Here is a 21,852-nt window from a genome sequence, read left to right as displayed (position 1 = left end):
ACCCGGGACCAGTGGACCCTACACTTCCTTGAAACACAACGCTTCACAATGAAACAGTAGAACCACAACTCAGTGGGAGGCACTAAAGTTTCTTATGAGTTCTTGAAGGCAGTCACAGTGCTGAGCCGTTGAAATTGTTTCCTTTCAACATCACACATTAGCAGCAAGATACACCCACTTCCGGCTTCTGCATGACATGATTACAGTCAAACTGAGCAAATGAAAACCAGAACAGCCGTTCGTTAGCCTTCACATCTCCTTCCATGTGAGATGCTGATGCGGACCATCGTAACCAGGAGGACGTGGCTTTCACTACAGTCAAATCTCAATATTCTCTCCAAGGAGATAGTTAAAGTAAGTTACTCTAAGCCATTTACTCTTAACACTGGGAAGATGGAGAGCCACACAGATACGTGTAAACAGTAAGAGATTCACTCCACTCTGTGTCGGGGTCCAAATCCATCCAGGCTCTGTCTGGAATCGTAAGTGGCTGGGGCCTGATTCAAAAGGGAGGAGGCAGGAGCCTCAATGGTGCTGGAGAGAAACCCTGGGGGAAGCTCAAGGGATGACTGCATGAGGGAGCGTGAGCAACTGGTCAGAAGAGGAGCGCTACAATTCCCCACAGAGAGAGGGAAAGTCAGTCTGAGTCCATGTTTACAAAGAGTCAAGTCGCTGAAATCTCATTTCTTCTATGTTGTTGCCATCTGCTTGGATGAGATCTTGAAGGCTTCCATTTTTCTCCACCCAGGGTAAGAACACATTGACAGAGATCTGTGATGAGAACTTAGTAAAGGCCTTTCCCTCCTGTTCCTCTTTATGCCAAGGCAAGAACTGGAAAATTCCAAACAAAATCACGTTAGTGGTACAGAAAGTTCATGAGGATCGCTTGAACATTTAGCATGCAACGGTGGCAGGCCTGCGTCTGAGCTGCTGCTGCGGCCCTGCACTCTGCTGCGGTAGTCAGTCAGGCCTCAAGTCCAAACTACACTGCTCTTGCCAGAAACACTCACACCCTACACATGGGACGGAGATGGCCTGCTCGCTCAGCAGAGCACAGTGGGCCAAGATCTCTTTATTTAGATAGGGTCACAGGTAGCCCAGGCTCCTCCACTCCGGGATCCTCCAGCCTCAGCCTCCCAAGTGCTGGGATTACAAGTGTGGGCTACCAAGCCCAGCAGGGGCCAAGAAATTCCTAAGCTAACCAAATGGGCCAGCACAGCAGGCACTGCCCCCCCACCCCCACCCCCCCACCCCACCCACCCCCGCTCACACTATGGAGGGAAGCACCCCAGCAACCAGAGCCTAGCACAAAACACAACGCATACCACTTATAGCTTCCTGTGCAAAATATTTGACATCCATGTCTTCGTCCTGACCTAATTTCTGCAGCACCGGCTTCACTTCCCCCTGCAAGGCGCTGAAAGTCAAAAGTCACAGTGAAAAGGATGGCTGAGGGCAGAGTTCAATATAATACAGTCTGAATCAAACTTGGGGCTTGCGCTATTGCAATTTTTAAATTTAAAATGAAAATACTTTTAAACACTGACAAACATGACAAGCACATCACAGAATTTCTAAAGAAGTTCTTGGAGGAATGTGCTCGCTTTTGGGCAGACCCAGAACGTAGGCGCAAAAGTCAAGCCGTGCAGTCTTAAGACTGAGGGCTAAATTCTATTCTCTGAATAAGCCCCGCATCCTAGGCAAAGAACCACCGCTGGACTTATTTGAGGTTACGCCCCACCAGGAGGTTACTCTTCCAAACCAACAGCTGGCGACACTGAAGCCTTACTTGGTGTCTAGAATGGGTCCAATCTTCTGCAGTGACTTAGCTACATTGAAGCGGACATTTGCCACCTGGTCTCCAGCCATTTTCAACACGATGGGCAACATTTGCTTAGTGGTTATTTCCTTACCACAGGCTTCAGAGAGGGCCTAGAAAAATAAATAAGATGGCACATTTAAAACTTGCTTAATGTGCCCCAAGTCTAGAGAAATAAACTCATATTTAAAGGGAAGGTAGCTGACCAACAGAAAAGTGTTTCCTACTTGCGCATCTGAGGAACATGAAGTGGCTCAGAAGAAGGAAGAGCTCTGCATTCGGCGAACTGTAATTTCTAACAAACTGGAACTTTAAAGACTTAGTGTCACCTCGCTATAGAGGTGTGGCTCTGGGAGGGTGATGTTTGCTGACAGTCAGTCCTCAGCACCAGCTGCGCTCCGGACAGTGGTGAATCACCTGGCACAGTCCAGAGCCATCGCTCCAGATCCAAAATTTTAAATCAACATTTTCTCTAATTATTCAAATTGATCAGAATAAGAAATGCACTCTAACATACCACAGCTCACTCGGACACTTAGAACATGAATAACCAAAGAGATGTTTTTAAAGCCCGAGCTTAGCAGTAACCCAGGGAATACTCACGTTAATGCAGAATAAGGTGGTCATCCTGTGCAAGTAGTTCGGATCATTTGCCATTACCAACACTTTGGGGACAATGGTGTTCTGGGCCCACTCGGTACCAAACTTCTGGACTAACTTCATGAGGTTGTTGGTTGCTGCTTCCCGAATGGCATAGACTGCAGGAGAGCATAAGAGAACATCTTCAGGCTGTTTGTTCTACACATTACCTACTTCATCCAGAGCACACAGACCCAAATAAACTGTGCAAGCCTAACTTACGTATACTTAGGTGACAGCCTCGCTGACGCCAGCTATTACAGTCTGTCCAAGAGCCAAACCCTTGAGACTTCAGGGACAGCCCTGACCACAGAGCATTTCTAACACAACGGACTTCAAAAGCATCAAAAGAGGATTTTAGCAAGATTATTCAAGTGGCATCAGAGAGTAGCTGAGAGGGATATTGAGGAAATCCTACACAGGTCCCCATTGTCACCTCCACAGCTGCAAATCAAAGTTCCCCCCCACTGGAAATGCTTGTGTTAATTAAGAAAAGTGTGCCTGCGTCAGCACATAATAATCCCGTTCATAATAATTTATCAAAGACCTCAGAAAACTAAACCATGAAGTCTGAGTTGTTATACCCTCAAAATGAGTTGTTCTGGGCAGCCCTGAACACAGAAAGGCCTGGCTCCCCTTTGCTTTGGACTTGGTAAGACTCAAAACTTGGACTTAGATAACAATCAAAGGGAACAGGTTACTGGTTCCTTCTCTCACCTGGCAAGCACAAAAACTCCAAAAGCCAAGGCCCCAATCCTTGACAATCCATGCAAGCTTCCAGAAAGATAAGAGATAGTCAACTTTTCCCAACTCAAATCCTGCTATAAAGACTAAGAACAGGAAAACACAGAGACAGGAGACAAGGAGCTGTACTCGAACAGCCAATGCTCAGACTTCAGTCTGCAGGGAAACACACACTAGGATGCCCAGAAGTATCCTCAGGGCAAGCTCAAGTCAAGTGCCTTACCCTACACACACATGGGCTCTTTCTTGTCACACACATAATCTTTGCTCCAGACCTCTCCTCCATTCTTCCTTTAAAGGGCAGCTAATGGAGCTGGAGAGATGACTCACTGACTGCTCTTCCAGAGGTCCTGGGTTCAATTCCCAGCAACCACATGGTGGCTCACAACCATCTGTAATGAGATCTGATGCTCTCTTCTGTCCTGTAGACATATAGGAAGACAGACCACTCACATGCATGTATGCATACACACACACACACACACACACACACACACACACACACACACACACACAGAGTAAAGGGGAACTAATGGGCAGCACCTGTGTTTTGCTCCAAGCTACTGGTTTTAATGATTATTCTTACTACAATGCCATGTGGCAGGGTTCCACTGCCAAAGTAACCACAGACTGAGCCTTGACCAAGACCTCAACTGCACTGAACTCTACTTGGCCAGATGCCTACTGTGTTCCTGGCACCTCTCCCTTCTGTTTTCAGAGGAATGCAAGCCTTTCCCAAGTTTTCACTCCTTGTTTTGTCTGTGTATCTGTCTTTCCCTTTAAGGTTAGGCTGATCTGAAAGGTTTCTTTACGTATCTATCAATTCTCACTAACGTTGACTGAATACTTATCTTTGTCCTATAAAAGATAAATTAATAAGTGAGATACCCACCACTTAGAAAACAAACCTGGAACTTTACATTTCCCTCACTGAGCCCTGCCTCCTTCTCACTCTGCCCAGTGATACAAACACAGCCTTCATGCCCACCCCCTCAGCCTCTCCAGACTGTTCACACTGATCTTACAGCAGTTTCATGCCAGGGAGGGGTGAGGGGGATGTGTCCCAAAAAACCTGCTCACTGCTCACTGTGTACCACTTACATGAAAAACAGCATTCTTCTTCCAATTACAGAAATCTAACCTAAATCACAAAGCTTCAGGAAGCCCAGGTGAAGGGGATGTTCCCAGCTGCCACCCACCCACTGCATCAGGGAACCCTGCAGTCCCCAGTTTGTGTGTTGCTGCTGCATTACATAAACTCCACCCTACTAACTCCCAAGTTGGAAGGAACGAAGGAGGCAGGACACTTGGGTCCCCTATAGTCATCACCTACACAGAACAGGTGCCATTTCTCAACTTGTGAAATACTGGAACCTAAAGGTCCTTCAAAATGTGAGGGACAAAAAGGCCCGTCTATTCCTTAACTGCATTCAAAGGAAGTAATAATAATAGAAAGGTCTCTGGGAATGCCACTGACAAGAACACGTACCCAAAGAAAACTTTCTTAAATAAAAACATAATTCCTTGGACTGGAAGATGCCTCCGTGGTAAAGAATATATACTGTTCTCATAGAAAACTGGATTCCAGTTCCCAGTACCTAAGCCAGAGGGCTCACAACAATTTCAGCTCCTGACCAGGATCCGATGCCCTCTTCAGCCTCCGAGAGGCCCCTCAAGCACAAGCCCATATACAGACACACATTCTTACACATGATTTAAAATAGAAAAATTAAAGATGCTTTCCTATTTGTTACCACGTTTCTTTTTTCTTTTTTTTAATAAATGATCACTAAAGGCATAACTTTTGAGAAAACAAGGAATAAAGAGGTCTTTACACCATCATTTAAAAGCACAGATGTATCCATACAATGCCCTAACACATTGTCACACACGGCTTCACAACCTTCCTTTTACACTCGTACACATGATGCAAATGCACTTTTAACAAAGCCACCCGCAAGTGTAAGCAGACAGATATTCTTATTCTTTCCCAACTACCCAGTCACAAGTACCCAACTATAAGCAAGCAGTACATAAAGCATACGCAGCACACTGAGACCACAGCAGGATGCTTATGATACACACCAAACACGGACCCAAAGCTCATGGGACGTATCACATGGGAAGTGAAGGCACTCCCTGGGACTGAAGCGGTTAAGGCTAGGACCCGGTGCAGAGGGCCCCACCTGCCTTCAGCCAGCGAGACAGAGATCTATGCACACACTGCCCTGAGGCATCACCAGCAAGGCACCTGCTCATTCTTGACCAATTGGAACTGTCCTGAGCTCACACTCTCCCGCACAGCAGCAGCTGGCAAAGAAGAGACAATAAGCTTTCCTTTCACAACACCGAAACCCTGGCTCTGCCTCAGGGTACGCACATGTCCCCAACTCCTACTGCACATGAGTACTTCATCTGAGAAAGCTGGAGTAGCCAACCCTTTCCACGCAGGACTTTCCAATCTGTCAGCCTGGTCTCCAGTTACCCAGGACGCCGACAGCAACAGGTCAGCTGCAAGCCCTGGCTCTGGAAGAAATGTACGTCTCAGGAGGTAGAGAGGGCAGGGCTACTCAGCCCAGAAAACACATTGAAAACAGAAAATAACAGAAGTACAAATGTCAGATCTGTAGCCAGGTTGAACCTGGCTTTACTCCCAACACTCAGGAGACAGGCAGACGACCAGCCAGAGCTGCACAGTGAGACCCTGTCCCACATGGAGTCGGGGAAAGCCAGTGGAACTTCACCAACCTTTCTTCAGCATTACATTGTCAAGGCAAAGTGTGTGTCCCACAGGATTCCTCTGCAAACAGCCATGTGTGCACATCACAAACATGCAGAAGCCTGGCCTTCCCATAATATCTGTTTTGGTTTTTTTTTTCATAATATCTGTTTTTAACTTGTCTACTCACCATGATCCACAAGCCAGGCCATACACAAAGAATTCAGCTTTTCATCAAAAAACTCCACACCCTATGGATATAGAAGATTCCATTAGTAAACATTTCCGGAGTTAGGACAAGATGTTCTATTTACACTATACAATATTGACCTAAAAGCTAAGGGCACACTTGCACATAAGCTGAACCACAAAAGAGCCATAAAAACAGTAGCATAGAATTACAAACTATGATACTATCGGAGAAAGCAAAACCAGGCGAGAGTGACGCCAGCCAAGCTTATGGAAGGCGGAACTGAACCACACATGCACACGTACAGGGCTGAGCAGAACAGGCACAGCACAGGAAGAAGTCTGCAGAGCAAATCCAGACACCATGGGAAAGTGAATTACCCAGAAAAATAGCTGCTGAGGGCTTGGTAATTCTCATCTCTCCTTTTTAGTTAACAAGTCCTTGAGCACGCAGCAAGTGACACCAAGAGATCACCAACAGAAGACAGTGTTTCTAGAGCATGAGAGAAGGTAGGAGAGAGAAAAAGCAGGCACCAGTGTGCAGGACAAAGGTAGAAGTGATAGTTGGCGCCTGACTCTCGGCCTGTGGTCCCCACACAGGCTGGGAACAAACGAAGACCTCTCGCCATAGGACATACACACCACACAGGTAAGCCCAGGATGCACACTTAACTGGTGCCTTCCTTTCTGGTTCATGTCTGAGACATCCTGACCAGTGACGATGTATATAAAGAAAGACCAACAACAAGGGTTCTGTGCTTTACACAGGACGGCTTCACCAGGCCATGACCAATTCTGGCAGGCACTTCGCCCACAGCATCAGCTCTCAGACTCCTACTTTTATTCCAGATTGAGGATTTCCCTGTGATCTCCTTTAGACAGTCTGTGGTTTAACTCTGTATTTACTCATCAGGCCTATGAGCTGGGCTGGACAGTCATGAGAAAATGTTATTGACTAAAAGTTTACACATAAAGAAAAATTAAGAATACATATATGGAGGCAAGAGATGGCCCAGCCATTAAGAACATTTGAGTTCTTACAAAAAGCCTGGTTTTGGTTCCGAGCACCTACATGGCAGTTCACAACTGTAACTCCAGTTCTAGAGAGAAAGACACAGTGACCATGACTGACAGATGCCACCCCAGCCAGTGTCCATGACTGAGGGATGTTGCCCCGGCCAGAAGGTGTTAACCAGCCAAGACGACGTCTGTCTTCTTTCCACTCTTCTGCATACTGGGGCAGCCCTGGAGACTTTCCAGGTCTGGTGGGGTAAGGTTCAAAGAAATGGTAAACACAATCCACCTCCTTCCACACAGGGGCTTCGTTCCACCTAGCAAGCCCATCATTAGCCACTGCTGCTTTCCACTCTAGACAGTGACACAGAAGATGACAGAGGAACGGAAAATGACCCCCATTTGGAATGGATGGTGAAGAAACATGATAAGATGACATCACTTGACACATGGATAAGTTAGGATCTTTGCCCTTCATTTTGAGGAACAGAGAATTTCAGATTTGATAAAACATGGCTATCTACAAGACGCATGCTCATAAACCACCCAAATCAGTAATGGTGCAGTGGTCAAGAAAATACGAGCCTATGTGTTGTGATCCGAAAGGAGTGGAAGTGAACCTCGGGCAGGGCAGGGCAGGGCAGGGCACTGGGGTTGGGGGGCAAAGTACAGAAATGTCAGCAGTAAACTGATCCGTGAGCATTCTGACTACTCAGGTCTCCCTTCATCCAACTTGTAGGAAATGCCAAGTGTCTAACTAATAACTAGCACCATGAAGCCACGGAAACCACCCCACAGTTAACTGTCTAAGTACCCTACCCCATGGGTAGGGGTGAGGCTAACAAGCTTGCCCTCGTCTTCCCCTACTGAGAAAAAAGGGAAAGGTGTGCAGTAGAGTCAGCTTTGAAATGTTAACTACTCACATCTATTAGAAAAAAACTAATAAAGAAATTACATATTCTACACCTTTATCATGAGGAGGCAGTAAGGTGAATGTGTTTCTGGACCACCCTCCTGTTAGGCCATAATGCACCACTGAAAATAAAAACCATCCTCTGAGATGGTGGTACACACCTTTAATCCCAGCAGGCAGAAGCAGGCAGACCTGGTCTACAGGGAGAGCCAGGACGACCAAGCCACACAGAGAAACCTTGTCTTGAAAAAGCAAACAAACACAAAGCATCCTACAGGCCACAAGAATTTACTCCAGTGCATCTGATGGAGACACAGCAGCCTGACTACCTGAGCCCCCACTCGCCCTAAGTCCACAATCGGACTCCCCGGCACAGTACTCACCAGCTGGCCAGCCAGCAGCGGCATGTACTCAATGATCGCCAAGCGGACCCTCCACTTGGCGTCTTCAGCCAGTTCCACAATGGCAGGGAGGAGAGACTGAGAGAGCTGACGGATTCCAATCACTTCATTCACACAATCCAAATTGGAGATGATATTTAAACGAACTTCTGGACACTACAATAAACACACAAGCCCCAGAGACTCCATGTGAAAATTAGCTGCTTTGCCCAGTACTCTCCTAGCATGAGAAAATAAAAAGTGCTAAAAGAACTTCAAATGAAAAAATACTAAGCTGGGGGGTGGCCCACATCTTGTATCCGAGCACTTGGGAAGCACAGGCAGGCAGATCTCTTAAGGTGGGGGTCAACCTGGTCTACAGAATGAGCTCCAGAACAGCCAGGGCTGCACAGACAGACCCTGTCTTGAAAAAAAAACAAAAACAAACAAACCAAAACAGAAAACAGAAATTAAGTATCAGCTCAGGTTTTAAAAGGTGGGGTAAGCTGCAGCGAGGCTGTGAGAAAGGCATTTGTCCAGCCTGCACAGAGCCATGGACTTGAGGGCCAGAACTGACCAGAGGAATACAGGCAGAGGGAAATCCTTAGTGCCTAGTACACAGGTAATCCAAGACAGTGTCACTGATCGTAACCACAGTATCAGTAAAAAGTCATGACTTTGTAATTTAAAAATCAATTAACAAATTGGCAGGTGAGAAGGCTCAGCAGGAACAGGGGCTTGCCTCACAAACTGGCAATCTGGATTCAATCTCCAGAACTCGTATAAAGGAGGACTGAGAGAACAGACTCCACAGAGATAGCCTCTGAGCTCTGTATGTATACACGAGTGCACACTCACTCACACAATAATAAAGTTTAAACTTTTAATTAATAATTAAGTCTATGCAATGGTAAAAAGCCCAGGCCCTGGAGTTCAGTTCTATGTACTCAAGTCTTAGGTCTGCCCCTGCGCGGGGAGACCTCAGATGTCTATCCCTGTGCTTCACTTCCTCTGCATGAGGAGTCAGCCCCAAGCCCGCTGGGTGTGAACGGCATATCCAAAGCACTCCGATCATTCCTGACACTAACTTTCACATCATTTGTTCATCTGTATGTATGTACTGTCTGTGTAAAGTGTACATGTGTGCCCAATGTGTGGGTGCCCATGAAGGCCAGCGAGGGAGTTGGATCCTCTGGAACTGGAGTTGCAGTTATGGGCCATTCAATATGGACACCAGAATTGGAGCTCTGGTCCTCTACAAGCAGAGGCCTCTTAACTGCTGAGCCACACCTCAGGCCGCTAAGTGTTAATATCTGAAGCTACATTTTAAACATAAATAAAAGATACTGTTTAAGCAAAGATATATGAACTTTAAGGAACCGGTGATAGAACAGAAAACATTTAGCAGGTAGTTCAGGCTAGTTTAAGACTGACGTATTTCATGACTTACATGAACATGTTTATGCTCTGTATACCTGGCATCTGCAATGGCCAGAAGAGGCTCAGACCCCACGGAATCAGAGTCACTGACAGTTGTTAGCTCATGCTGGGAAGCAAACCAACGTCCTCTGGAAGAGCTCGTGCAGCTCACCGTGCAGCTCCCTCTCCAGCCGCTCTTGGTTGGTTGCTTGGTTGGCTTGGTTTTAGAGGCAGCATTTCTCTAAGTAACCCTGGCTCTCCTAGAATTGGTCTATAGACCAGGCTGGCCTTGAACTTAGAGACCCACCTGCCTCTGTCTCCAGAGTGCTGGGATTAAAGGCATTTTCCACCACACACAATTGGGTTTGTTTTTAATTACTCCTTGTGCCCAGTTTTAGGGAAACCTGTAACCCTATACCCAAAGAGAAGGATTGTCAAATATCTAAACTATGATTCCCCCGCCCCATCTTCACACTTTGGGTCCTATCTTAGCAAAATCACCAAACCAAAGCTTTCCAGTCCCTTTAATGCCAGCACTTGGGAGGCAGAGAGGCGGGCGGGTCTCTAAGCTCAAGGCCATCCTGGTCTACAGAGTGGCGAGTTCCAGGACAGCCAGAGCTACTCAAAGAAACCCTGTCTCAAAAAACCCAAAAGAAAAAAAGAAAAGGAGAAGAAACAAGATCCTATCAAATCAATTACACCAAAGCAAAGGGATTCATAGCCAGACTCACCTCATCCTTTAATTGAGCTAAAAATAGAGGCAGAAGATGTTCAATGGTATTCTCTTTGCCCAAAACTGTAGATAATCCCATAATTACAGAAGCTAGGGCTGACTTGACATGTTGGTTGGTATCAGACACTAATTCCTAAAACAGAATAAAATTAAAGACAACGAAAGCCTGCACACCACCTCCCAAGCAGTCCACAGCAGCACTGGTCAGCAGAGCGGCCGACCCAGCCGTCTGGAGTAACAGACTATGCGTCCACAAGCTTTACAAGTATAACGTGCATGAATCAACTATAAATATTTTCACACATTATGCATTTGATTCATTTATGCCTCTTTCTTCTTTAAATGCTAAGAGCTTCATAGGTAGGGTAAACAAAATAAAATGAAGTCACATTCACCTTTATATAGGGCAGGATTTGGCTCATAATCACGGTCTCTCTGCCTTCAGTGGGCAGGTTCTCACAAAGCTCTGAAACAGGAAACACAGTGCTGTCAAGGAGCCAAGGACAATTAACCACATCTTCCAAGTTAAATCATAAGTCCAAGCAAACGACCTCTGTGGGGCAATACGCCTACTTCTCACAGCAGAGCTGGAAGTCCTCTGATCTCAACTATGGGACCTTCCTCAGCTCTCGAGGACAGTGCCACATTCCGCATGCTGGTATCATCTGTCTGCAGCGTCTTATGAATTAAAACTAGGCCAGACTTCCTACCATGACAACTGCCATCAGAGTGGGAAATGTTGCTGCACAGACTCATTTTGCTCTGGTTTATACATTTTGGGTCCTACTTTAGCAAAACGCCATCCAAACTACAGTGAGTGGACAACGCCAAAGTCACAGGACTCCACAGCCAGTCTCACCTCTTACTTTGTGGGCAGCAGCTGCTCGAACTTCGGCCTCGCAGTCTCTGAGGAGGCTCTGGAAGGCAGGGATGAGGTCACTGAGTGCAATTTTAGGGCCCACCGCTTTCTGGAGCTAGGAAACAATTTATACAGGTGTAATGTATACTAACAAAATAGTAAAAACAAAATTTAGTACAATCACCAAAAGCATAGAGTAATGAAAATGGAAAAACTAAGCAGTCTGTCTTATTTTTTTAATTCACAACCATTCAACAGAATTTGTAAGCTGTGTCCGATAGAAAATCTGTGGGGCAAATGCCTTTGAGGTTTTTAATCCTTGAAATGCCAACACATTTTACCTCTGAAAATTTGTCAGCCACCATGTAGCGAACCCGCCAAGATTTATCTTCTGCTGCTTGCCGAAGTGTTGGCATCACCAAGGCTTCCAGGTCATCCTGAGACAGCAGCTGGGCAATACTGACACAAGCTTCCACAGCTAGCAGGCGCACAGAGTCCTAAAGAGAAGAACAGTCAGTTTGGTCAATTTGCTGAAACGCTGCACGGAGGGCAGTATGAGATTTCTGCCACAGGTACTACTTCAGAAGGCAGGGGAGAAAAAAACCACTGTGCTGAGGAGTTGTCAATGGGACAATAAGCCAGAGTTATCCGTGAGAAGGGAGCCTCAACTGGCAAGACGCCAGAGAAGAGCAAGCTGTGCCCAAGCCTGTAGGGCATCTTCCGAATCAATGATTTATGGAGTGGGGCAAGTCCACTGTGGGCGGTGCTATCCCTGGACAGACGGTCCTGGGTTCTATCAGAGAGCAGGATAAGTAGGTCATGAGGGGAGCAAGCCCATGGGGAGGGGACAAGCACCCCTCCATGGCCTCTGCACCAGTTCCTCCTAGGTTCCTGCCCTGTTTGAGTTCCTGTTCTAGCTTCCTTCAATGATGAACTTCTTCATTGTGGAAGTGTAAGCCAAATAAACCCTTTCCTCCCCAACCTGCTTCTTGGTCGTGGCAGCAATGGCAACCCTAGTTAAGATGTGATGCTGTGGGGTTGGGGATTTAGCTCAGTGGTAGAGTGCTTGCCTAGGAAGCACAAGGCCCTGGGTTCGGGTCCCCAGCTCAAAAAAAAAAAAAAAAAAAAAAAAAAAAAAAAAAAAAAAAAAAAGATGTGATGCTGTGGCTTTGTGTCTTCAAATGGCTGCATAACTTCTTCCTTTGCCCAGTCTGGCATTGAAAACACAAATGGTAATCTGTGTAAATTATCTTGACTGCAGCACCAAGATTTATTGAGATAAAGAAGATGCTCTAAATGTTATTTACTGCATGTTAATAATGTGTGGGAGTCAGAAGACAACATCCTTAAGTCAGATTCCCCTCCACCTTTCCATGGGTTCTGAGTGCTCATCAGGCAAACATTTTACCCACATCTGATATAAAGACTAATTTTTTTAAACTATGCTATATTCAAAGCATTATAAGGAGTTGAAAAATTATCCTTGCCTAAGTACTTAATAACACATTTGAAGAATTTAAAGGACAAAGGAGATCACCATGACAGCTCTTTCCAGCTGATCACAGCAGCATGAGATGGGACGGGCAAGGGACAAGGTGACAGCCAAGTGACACAGTCAGGCTCCAATGCGCACAGAAAGGCGGAAGCTAACTTGTGTCTCTGTGTACAGAGCTGCTAGGCGCCAAGCGGGACCCTTGGATGTCTTCTGAGTAAGTAGAACACTAAATTAAAGCTCAGTCAGACATTAGAAGTCATGACTGCAGACTTAGAATCAGATAAAGTAAAACTTTAGACATATAATCCTCTGAGCACCAAAGGAAAAATGGGACAAGAAACTGCTGTCTATGCGATACAATAGAGCGCACACACACACAACAAAGCACCCTCATCATTTGCCTGGCTCCTATCAATGCCACCTACCTGGCCTTCTCTTTCTATTCTTATCCGTCCTACAATTTCGTTTCCACTCATAAGACAGAATGACCTTTCAAAAATGTAAATTACACACCACACCTCTTCTCCACATCTACGTACGGCCTCACTGAGTCTACAGTAGAAAATCAAAACTGCAAAGTCTTCCCTGGCTATGATCTGCTCCCACCTTCCTTCTCCACTCCTGTCTTCCCTGGACTCTTTCAACCACCATGTTCCAATGTTAGTCGTCTCCCGTCTGCCTGTCACTTCTTCAGAGTTCTGCTGATTAGCAGCCAGTGTTCTACTGTGTTACATTGATTTTTATAACATTTATGCCTGATTTTTATCATGTTTGTTTTCCTCCATTATAATGTAAGTTCCATGAGAGTAGGGACCCTGTCTGCCTTTAACACAGCAGTTAACATAAGAACCATGCCTTACATATATATATATATATGTGTGTGTGTGTGTAGGTACTTAATGTTTCTGTCCATGGGTAAGCCAGGAGCAGGTCTTCTATACGCAGTCAGAGGGAGCACAGTGTATTTCCATTTCTCCAAAATAAAATACATGGAGTATTTTCTGAGCACCAAATGCTCACAGCCAGCTCCCACCTAGGACATGGGTAAGTTTCATGCCCATTGGTTCCCATACTCTGGCTGCTTTTGGACCATGGGAGTGGAGTCTTATAGGAACTATAGGCCCCTCAAAGCATTTCCTGGCTGGCCTTCATCAAAAAAATAAATAAATAAATTTTTAAAATCTGCAAACAGGAAGTATAGGAGACAAAAGAAAATGCCAAATTACGTCATGGGAAATATTACCAGCTAAATTCCAAATAAAGATTCTACGCCTGCCTACTCCTATCCCAACACAAAGAAACCACACGGGCGTGTGGCATCCCCGTGCTGTGGCTAAAGCCTATGTACACTCAACTAGCTACATACAGCCTTAACCAAGCTTCATAAACTAGTTGGACTTCCACTTCCTTGAGTGTCTGTGTCCTGGAGGATGTGTACACCAGTGGCAAATACAACACCATTTTACATATGGGACCTGAAATCTAAGATAAGCACTCTTACATGATTCTAGAACCATCCCCACACTCTGTACTGACAAACAACTGTACTGAGGAATTTAGGAATTCCCAATTTTTCTCATTTCTACACCAAGGAAACCCAGACCCTTGGATTTAAGGTCACTATTGTGTGCAGTACAACCATACTCTAGTGCAGAAATTAACAAAGTCAGAATTCCAGGAAATGCTTCATCTCCATATGTAACAGAGCCCATAATTCTGCAAGACACCTGTCCCTGATGCAGCCCTGGTTTCCTAGTGATGGGACCCAATTCATCTCCAACTCTTCCTTTTAACAGCTACTAACAAAGAAAAGTGGGGCCTAATTAAGAAAGAAACAGCAGGTAGGAACTGAGTATTATGTTGCAAAACAATCCTACATTAGCATCAAAGGTCTCCAGTTACCTGTTCATCTGAAGCCAGATTCGTGAATAATGGAACAATTTCAGTTTTAACACTGTCTAATTCCAAAACTTTTGCAAATTCACCCAATTTGGAAGCAGCAGCACGTCGCACCATTGGTGTATCATCCGAGCACAGGGAACGGAAGTGCCTGCAGCATAAAATAAGGTACTTCCTGTCATACACATGGGCAAGCAAGCACCAAGAACCAATAGAGAGCCTTTCAGTCTCTTATAAACATCAATGTCTAGGTTTCTACTCACAGGGGTAAGAAAAGACTGGAAAAACAGCTTAGACAGGAAAGTGTCTACCTCCCAGGCATGAAGCCCACTCATCGTCCCCAGGACCCACTTACACAGCTGAACACAGTGGGAGTGCCTATAACCTTAGAGGGGCAAGATGGGAGGCAGAGGCAGGCAGTCCCCCGAAAGTGTGCAGGCCAGGTAGGTTAGCCTATGAAGTGAATTCAAGGCTAATGAGAAACCCTGAGTCAAAGAAAAGGAAGAAAGGTACCTGAAGATCAACACCAGAGGCTGCCACATGAAATACACACGCACATGCACGCATGTATGCGCGCACAAACACACACACACACATGCTTGCACATGCGCATGAACAAAATAAGCCATTAGTATATGTAACTACATGGAAAAGATCGCCAACCCCACTAGCCTCGTATGAAGCACTGTTGGAAACAGAGAGCTGGGTAAACCCTGCTGTGAGTCCCAAACACTAAAAACTGTCTTACTGTCGGATCTCTGCCTTGACAGCATTTGAAGCTCTGGGGTAGCAAACGCTGAACAAACCACATGCAGATGTGCGAGATGTGAACCAATCCCCACTTGCCAAGCGCTTCACCAGGGGTACAAAATGAGCTTCCAGGGCAACGGGAGTGTGCTCCTGGGAGATCTGCCTCAGGGACTCCACAGCCTTGTCTCGAACGACAGTCTCCTCCACCGTAGCCAAACTTTCCAAAGGAGGCTGCAGAGATCGAAAAGGAAAACCAGAGATGACAACTTACTAAATCAGGTTAGACACAGAATGCCACCTTTTATGTGACTGAAGGGAAACGGTACATATAACCAGAATGTTAACTACATCATACCAAATGGTTACTTTCAGATAACACAGTGATAACATATGGTGTGGCCAACCTGAAGACACGACTTCTGTAGAAAAGCCAAGATGGAATGTCCCAGATGGCAATTCCCAGATGGTGTCTACAAATGACACTGTGGAAGAGACTTGACACAGAATCACTATTATTTGGAGCTGGAGTTTAAATGCTATGCAGCCACATTGAGACAGGAGTGTGCTACTTCCTTAGGAACAAGTCCAAAACTACGGCCAGCCGTGGGTGCCACACTGCATGATCAATTCTTGTCAGGTACAGAGTCCATGCCCTTCCCTGCACCATCCTACCGTTCTTGGAGGTGTGAACAACCCTGTCCAGGAGAGCTCAAGAGCCCCAACTTTCCCAACCAATAAAAAGCTGACTACACCACTTTCCCCCCAAATGTATTCAGAATCTTTCCATGAGCCAAAGAATGGGAGTTTCAGACAGACAATCAGAAACAAATGCAGAGGTAGTGGTGACCTTGCAGATCCAGAGACATAAAGGACAAGAGGAGGGTCAAGGTCTGGCCCATCGGTAACCTAGCGGTGCGGCCTGGTGGACAGTGGAGACGGGCTGCTCCTCTGAATCTCGGGCTGCCTTTCTAAATTTGTATTTGATCCCACTTGACTGGGCAGAAGCTAAAGCTGTGAAATTAGAACAAAACTCCATGGCAGACTGACCAAGGAAGAAGATCGGGACTTGAAGAGAAGAAGTGTGCTGCCTAATGTGGTTCAAAAAAGTAGAGAACTTTGTGCTTTCCTAGAGGGTGTGTCAGAGGTCCCCTGAAAAAACACCGCTTCTTACTAGTCAGTCTTTCACGATCTGTCCCCTGCCTACTGTGACACAGTCTAGAACTACCACAGGAGATGGTCAACCTCCGGGAAATGGCTTAGGAGTTGTCCCTTCATTTGAATTCTGTTTCCCAGTGCCCGTTTCTGAGCCCGAGATGCTTCTGCTCACTAGCCCCAGGTTTTATACTCTGTCAGCTCTGAGCTCAAAACACTCCCGTGCATCCTGAAACTCACTTCCCATCAAAGACTGCTGCTGTGCTGAACGAGCACACAGGGCGCCTTGCTCCAAAGGAGCCTGCACTGTAATGGGGGAGACATCAAGTTAGAGCAAGGGTGATGGGTGAGGGGATGGTTGTAACAGGCAAGGCCTCTCTGATACAAAATGAAGTTGTCAGACTTACATGGGCTCCTATAGAAAATTCTAAATAGTATCTCTCTAGAGATAATGCCTGTAGCCAATGTCTTAGGGCAACAATGAGGTGGGCTTATAAGGAACGTTCCAACGTGCATGGAGTGAAGTTATCAAGAGAAACGTGTATACATAGTGAGTTTTTCATTGCTGTGAACCCAAACAGCTAACAGAAACAAAGGATTTATTCTGGTTGAGTTTCAAGGGTTCATATCATGGCCTGGCCCCATGAGCCTCAGCACAATGTGGCAGTAATAAAGAAGAGCTTCTCTGTCTTACTGCAAGGAGACAAAAGAGTCCAAGAACAGAAACCCCAAAACAAAGCCACTAGCTGGGGACAAGTGCTTAGCACATGAATGCGCTTGTAAGACTGACTTGGGATGGATGCAAAGCCTACAAGACTAATAGCCTAGCCTTGAGGGAGGAAAAGAGCATTTAAGGAGGCCTTCTCCTGCTAGGCTGCAGCTCAGTGAAAGAGCACTGGCCTAGCATACACGCCTATAGCATCACTAAGGTCGAAGCTCTCTTCTAGGTTGGTCTTGTATAGCTAGGTAGCTAGTGATACGACTCCAAGAGGCATATTTTGAGGGGAAAATGACAACCTGTATATAAATCTGTTGCTTTCTACAAGTCTCCACTTACCTATTATCCACCTATGTCTGGAGTTCTACAGAACCATCAAGGTAGAGCTAGGAACCATGGGAGCCAGAATTGAATACGCAATGCTTAAACCCCAAAACAGACAGTCCTGCCTTGTCCAGCTGGTCAGTTTCTAGTCATTCTTTAAAGCCCAGTTCATCGGCATAATGGTACATACCTTGAATCTTAGCAATCTGGAGAGAGAGGCAGGAGGTTCTCTGTGAGTTCAAAGCTAGCCTGGTCTATACAGACTTCCAAGTCAACCAAGGTTACATAACAAGGCTTTGTCTCAAAAAATACAAACAAAAGGAAAGGGGGAAACCAAATCAATTCTTTCCCTCCGCATCGCTAAACTGGTAAGTCTGTAGAGATAGAAATGAGTTCTTATATTCGGCTGATAGAATAAGAACTGAGTGTCATTATTACTAAAGCACCTACATTATTCACTCAACTACATTATAATCCTCTGCCCATAAGAGCTGCATAAAAAGCTGCAATGTGTCTATCACCAGCTAATAAAGGCACTGCGGATCCTACAAAGTTCCCAAAGGCATGCAGAACAGAGACAAGTACTCACCAGCAGACAGTGGGCAAAGTCAGGGCCTCCCACCAAACCAGTGAAATTCCCCAGCTGCTCGGCAAGAGCTAACAGCACCTCATCTTCATCATAAATTGTATCTGAAAAGAACGACAGTTGCTTACCCATGGGGGAAAGTGCCACTGAGCTGGTACTCACAGGCTGCTGCAACTTGAATCCTAAAAGCATTGTCTTCCCTCTCTAAACCAGAAGTCTTCCTGAATGTCTCACAGAATTACTAAGAAATTCATGTCCTGCGGCTGGAGAGATGGCTCGGTGGTTAAGGGCACTGGCTGCTCTTCCAGAGGAGCAGGGCTCAATGCCCAGCAACCACATGGCAGCTCACAACTGTCTCTAACTCCAGTCCCAGGGGATCTGACACTTTCACACAGACATACACGCAGGCAAAACACTAGTATCATTTCAAAAGAAATTCATATTTCACATCAATTACCTTCCCATTAACTATACGGTTTTTGTTTTAGTATGTCTGGCTGTATGTAGCACTTCTGTACACCTTGAAGAAGGATTGCGCACCTGCTCAATCTAGTACTTATCAATACTCCAGGTAACATATATATAAATATATATATATATATATATATATATATATATAGAGAGAGAGAGAGAGAGAGAGAGAGAGCGCGAGAGAGCGAGCCAAAGGAAAATGGGGCGTGTTTCTTTCAAAGGACACATACCTGTAAGGAAAGGCAGCAGTTCAGTTCGAGTCCTTTCTACCCCGAGTGCTAGAGCAATAGTTGATAACTTCTTAATACTGTTGAGACGGAGCTTTAAAAATAAAGTGGGAGGAAGAACAAAGCAAAGCGATTATTGCAATTCAGGTCAAAGAAGCAAATTGGTGAGATGATTGGGACACAGTATACAAGGATGGATGAATGAGACTTTCACTTAGATCTCATTCCTAGGAAAACTCAAGGACCGTTTAACACGTTATTAGCCAGAAGCTATCCTAGGGAGAACACTGAAGGGCCGGGGAAGAAATGAATGAATGAAAACACGCGGACAGTGAGAGATTCTTTAAAGAGAGAACTCTGGACGGAAAGAAGCAGGTGAAACGGTTAAGTACAACTCCTCCCTTTCAGGGAAAAGTTCCATCACAACTGATGATGCACCTCTCATCTGGGTTAATCAGCGGCGGAGCTCTTTCCACCCAACCAGCCCAGCTAGTTTGCCTGACGACAGACACTCCGCAGCACTTCAAAGGGAACCCTGGCCCCGGGCCGCTGCTCTGCTCCCCGCAGCCCCGCAACTCCTCAGCGCTCGTTCACCCGAGGCGCGAACTGGTTCCCCGCCCACTGCCAGGAGCAGCTGGACGCCACCGCCCCAGAGGGTCGAAGGAGGGCAGCCGGAGCTGAGAGGGACCACCGCGGACCCGCCGCCCCACGCCTTGGTCCCGTCCGGTCCCGAGGCTGAATACGACTCTCCCACCCCGGGGTCGTCCCTAAGGCTGAGCCGGCCTTCCTGCTTCCCTACCATGTGCGCTTCCGCCCTCGCCTCGGCTCCCCAGCCCAGCCTAGTACCTGCACGTCCTCATTGCGGAGCTCGTCGATTAAAACCGCGATCGGGTAGAGTGAATCGTCTCCATCTCCGCCCGCTGCCCCCGGAACGGTCCCTGGCCCTGCTGCGCCCGCCATGTTCTTTCTCCTCTGGCTGGTCGCCGCCCAAGGCCCCGCGCCCAGGCCACGCCCAGCACCCGGGCCACGCCCCACGCTCAGGCCACGCCCCACACACAAGCAGGCGGGGCTAAATCCAATTCGACGGCTCTGAGGAACCGATGGAGTCAAGTTTTTTCCCTGCGCGTGGAGGCTCCGGCCTGACCCCCATTGCTGGAACTGGAGGTCTGAACTCCAGAAGAAGGGAGGGCTGAAAAAACCAATGGAACCCCTGCATCCTTTCCCCAGCCGAAAGAAACAAGGGCAGGGATTCATCGTCTGCTTGCTGTGCTCTGAAGGAGAGGGGCCTTAATGATGGGTGCTGAGCCTCAGTAGAACTCAAAGACAGGCCAGGAGGAAGAAGCTTTAACACCTCCCCCGCCACCCCCAATTTAATGCTGGCCCTGAGCCGCTGGGTCTCCGCCTTAATTTCCCCCTGGGCGACAAGCCCACACACACACACACACACACACACACACACACACACACACACACACACACACACACACACCTCTTCCTCTGGTCTGTTTGCCAGAATCCTGGCTGGCTCCTGCTCCTTAAGACAAATGATGAGGGCGGTGAGAGAAAATGAACCGTGCTGTCCAAACTCCCCAGTCAATATTTTTTCCACGCAAGCTGTTCAAAACATGCTGCTCTCTTGTTTTCGTGTTTCTTTTTCAGTGTGGTACTGGAATGGCGCCTTCTGTTGTATTGTCTTTTTTTTTTTTTTCCTTTACCAAGAAACACAACAACCTAGCGTAATTGGGCCCAGTTTTATTCTCCCCAATTCAGTGCGGATAGAAACTGGCCTCCCTAAACCTCCAGGAGTTTAAAGGGCCCCAGGAGAAGGTGGTCTGAGCATTTTCACACAGAATTTAATGGAAATTTTCCACTTACCCTAAGGAACAGCACAAAGTGACTATCTCTCTTTTCAACTTAGATATAAGCAACTTAGATTGGAAGCTCTGTCCAAGTTCTCAGATGACATGATTTTGTGCATTAAGGAAATTGTCATTAATAAATGCAACTTAGGTAAGATTTTTATTTTCTTTTTAAAGCATGGGACTCCTACTAGAAGATGGGAGATAGTTAGTCTTTCATATTCAAAGCTTGAAAACCAACAGACTTCAGTTTTGGGTTTGTTTGGTTTTGTTTTTCAACTTCTGTACACGAATGAATGCTTAAAGGCGCTCATTTCGATAACTTTTAAAAATCATTTAAGGCATGGTCTGGACGGCGGGGGTGACTATTTTTTAATTACAAAAAATGTGTATGTGTGTTATGTACACAGGAGCTGCTGAACAAGTAGTCAAAGGACAGCTTGCAGAGCGGGTTTTTACCAAGTGGGTTCCAGTGACTGAACTCTGGTTGTCAGAGTTGGTGACACACACCCTTACCCACTGAGCCATCTAGCTGGCCCCCAAGGACTGCCTGAATCAGCCTTGCCACACGATTTCAGCACCTGTATTTGCGTGAGTTTCAACACAGCTTTTATTGTTCTGGGCTCATAAGAAGTGAACAGAGGTGGCGGTTAAATGAAAAAATATGTTTTTGTGCACAAAATAAAAGCTAGAGGGCATCAAGCAGTTATAGTCTCAGTGTTTCTAAACGTGGTGAGAAAATGAAGAAACTCGAGGCACGAGCGTGGCCAACCCTAAAGAAGGTGAGCTTCAGCCGGCGAGCCCAGACTCACAAAGCGAGGCTTGGCTTAAGGATCAGACACATTTGTCATATTGAATTGCAAGAATATCAACATTGTTGATTTTAATAATATTGGTCTTGTGGCTTCATTTGTATTTAACTTGTAGATCTGGTTTTGTAGAC

The 21,852-nt window shown here is 46.2% G+C and overlaps 1 protein-coding gene across 2 annotated transcripts in view; it reads right to left on the bottom strand.

Moving 5' to 3' along the window:
• Ppp2r1b (protein phosphatase 2 scaffold subunit Abeta) overlaps positions 1–20,078 on the bottom strand; it is a 32,775-nt gene extending 12,697 nt beyond the window's left edge. Inside the window, exons 1-14 of one of the 2 annotated variants that reach the window (XM_032909657.1) lie at positions 19,897–20,078; positions 19,054–19,144; positions 18,356–18,456; positions 15,571–15,803; positions 14,826–14,973; positions 11,770–11,925; positions 11,429–11,543; positions 10,965–11,035; positions 10,568–10,702; positions 8,421–8,594; positions 6,112–6,172; positions 2,423–2,577; positions 1,790–1,932; positions 1,326–1,417 (exon numbers count right to left, since the gene is read on the bottom strand). In XM_032909657.1, coding sequence (XP_032765548.1) covers positions 1,326–1,417; positions 1,790–1,932; positions 2,423–2,577; positions 6,112–6,172; positions 8,421–8,594; positions 10,568–10,702; positions 10,965–11,035; positions 11,429–11,543; positions 11,770–11,925; positions 14,826–14,973; positions 15,571–15,803; positions 18,356–18,456; positions 19,054–19,144; positions 19,897–20,010 — 1,789 coding nt within the window. In that variant the 5' untranslated portion in view covers positions 20,011–20,078. The remainder of the gene's footprint in view (positions 1–1,325; positions 1,418–1,789; positions 1,933–2,422; positions 2,578–6,111; positions 6,173–8,420; positions 8,595–10,567; positions 10,703–10,964; positions 11,036–11,428; positions 11,544–11,769; positions 11,926–14,825; positions 14,974–15,570; positions 15,804–18,355; positions 18,457–19,053; positions 19,145–19,896) is intronic. The other variant, XM_032909658.1, reaches the window with a different exon arrangement.
• Positions 20,079–21,852: the final 1,774 nt, after the last annotated feature.

This window comes from Rattus rattus, chromosome 8, assembly GCF_011064425.1.
Source record: "Rattus rattus isolate New Zealand chromosome 8, Rrattus_CSIRO_v1, whole genome shotgun sequence".
NCBI classification, from domain to species: Eukaryota; Metazoa; Chordata; class Mammalia; order Rodentia; family Muridae; genus Rattus; species Rattus rattus.
The sequence above is the reverse complement of the archived record's forward strand: the minus strand, read 5'-3'. Positions and strand labels throughout refer to the sequence as shown.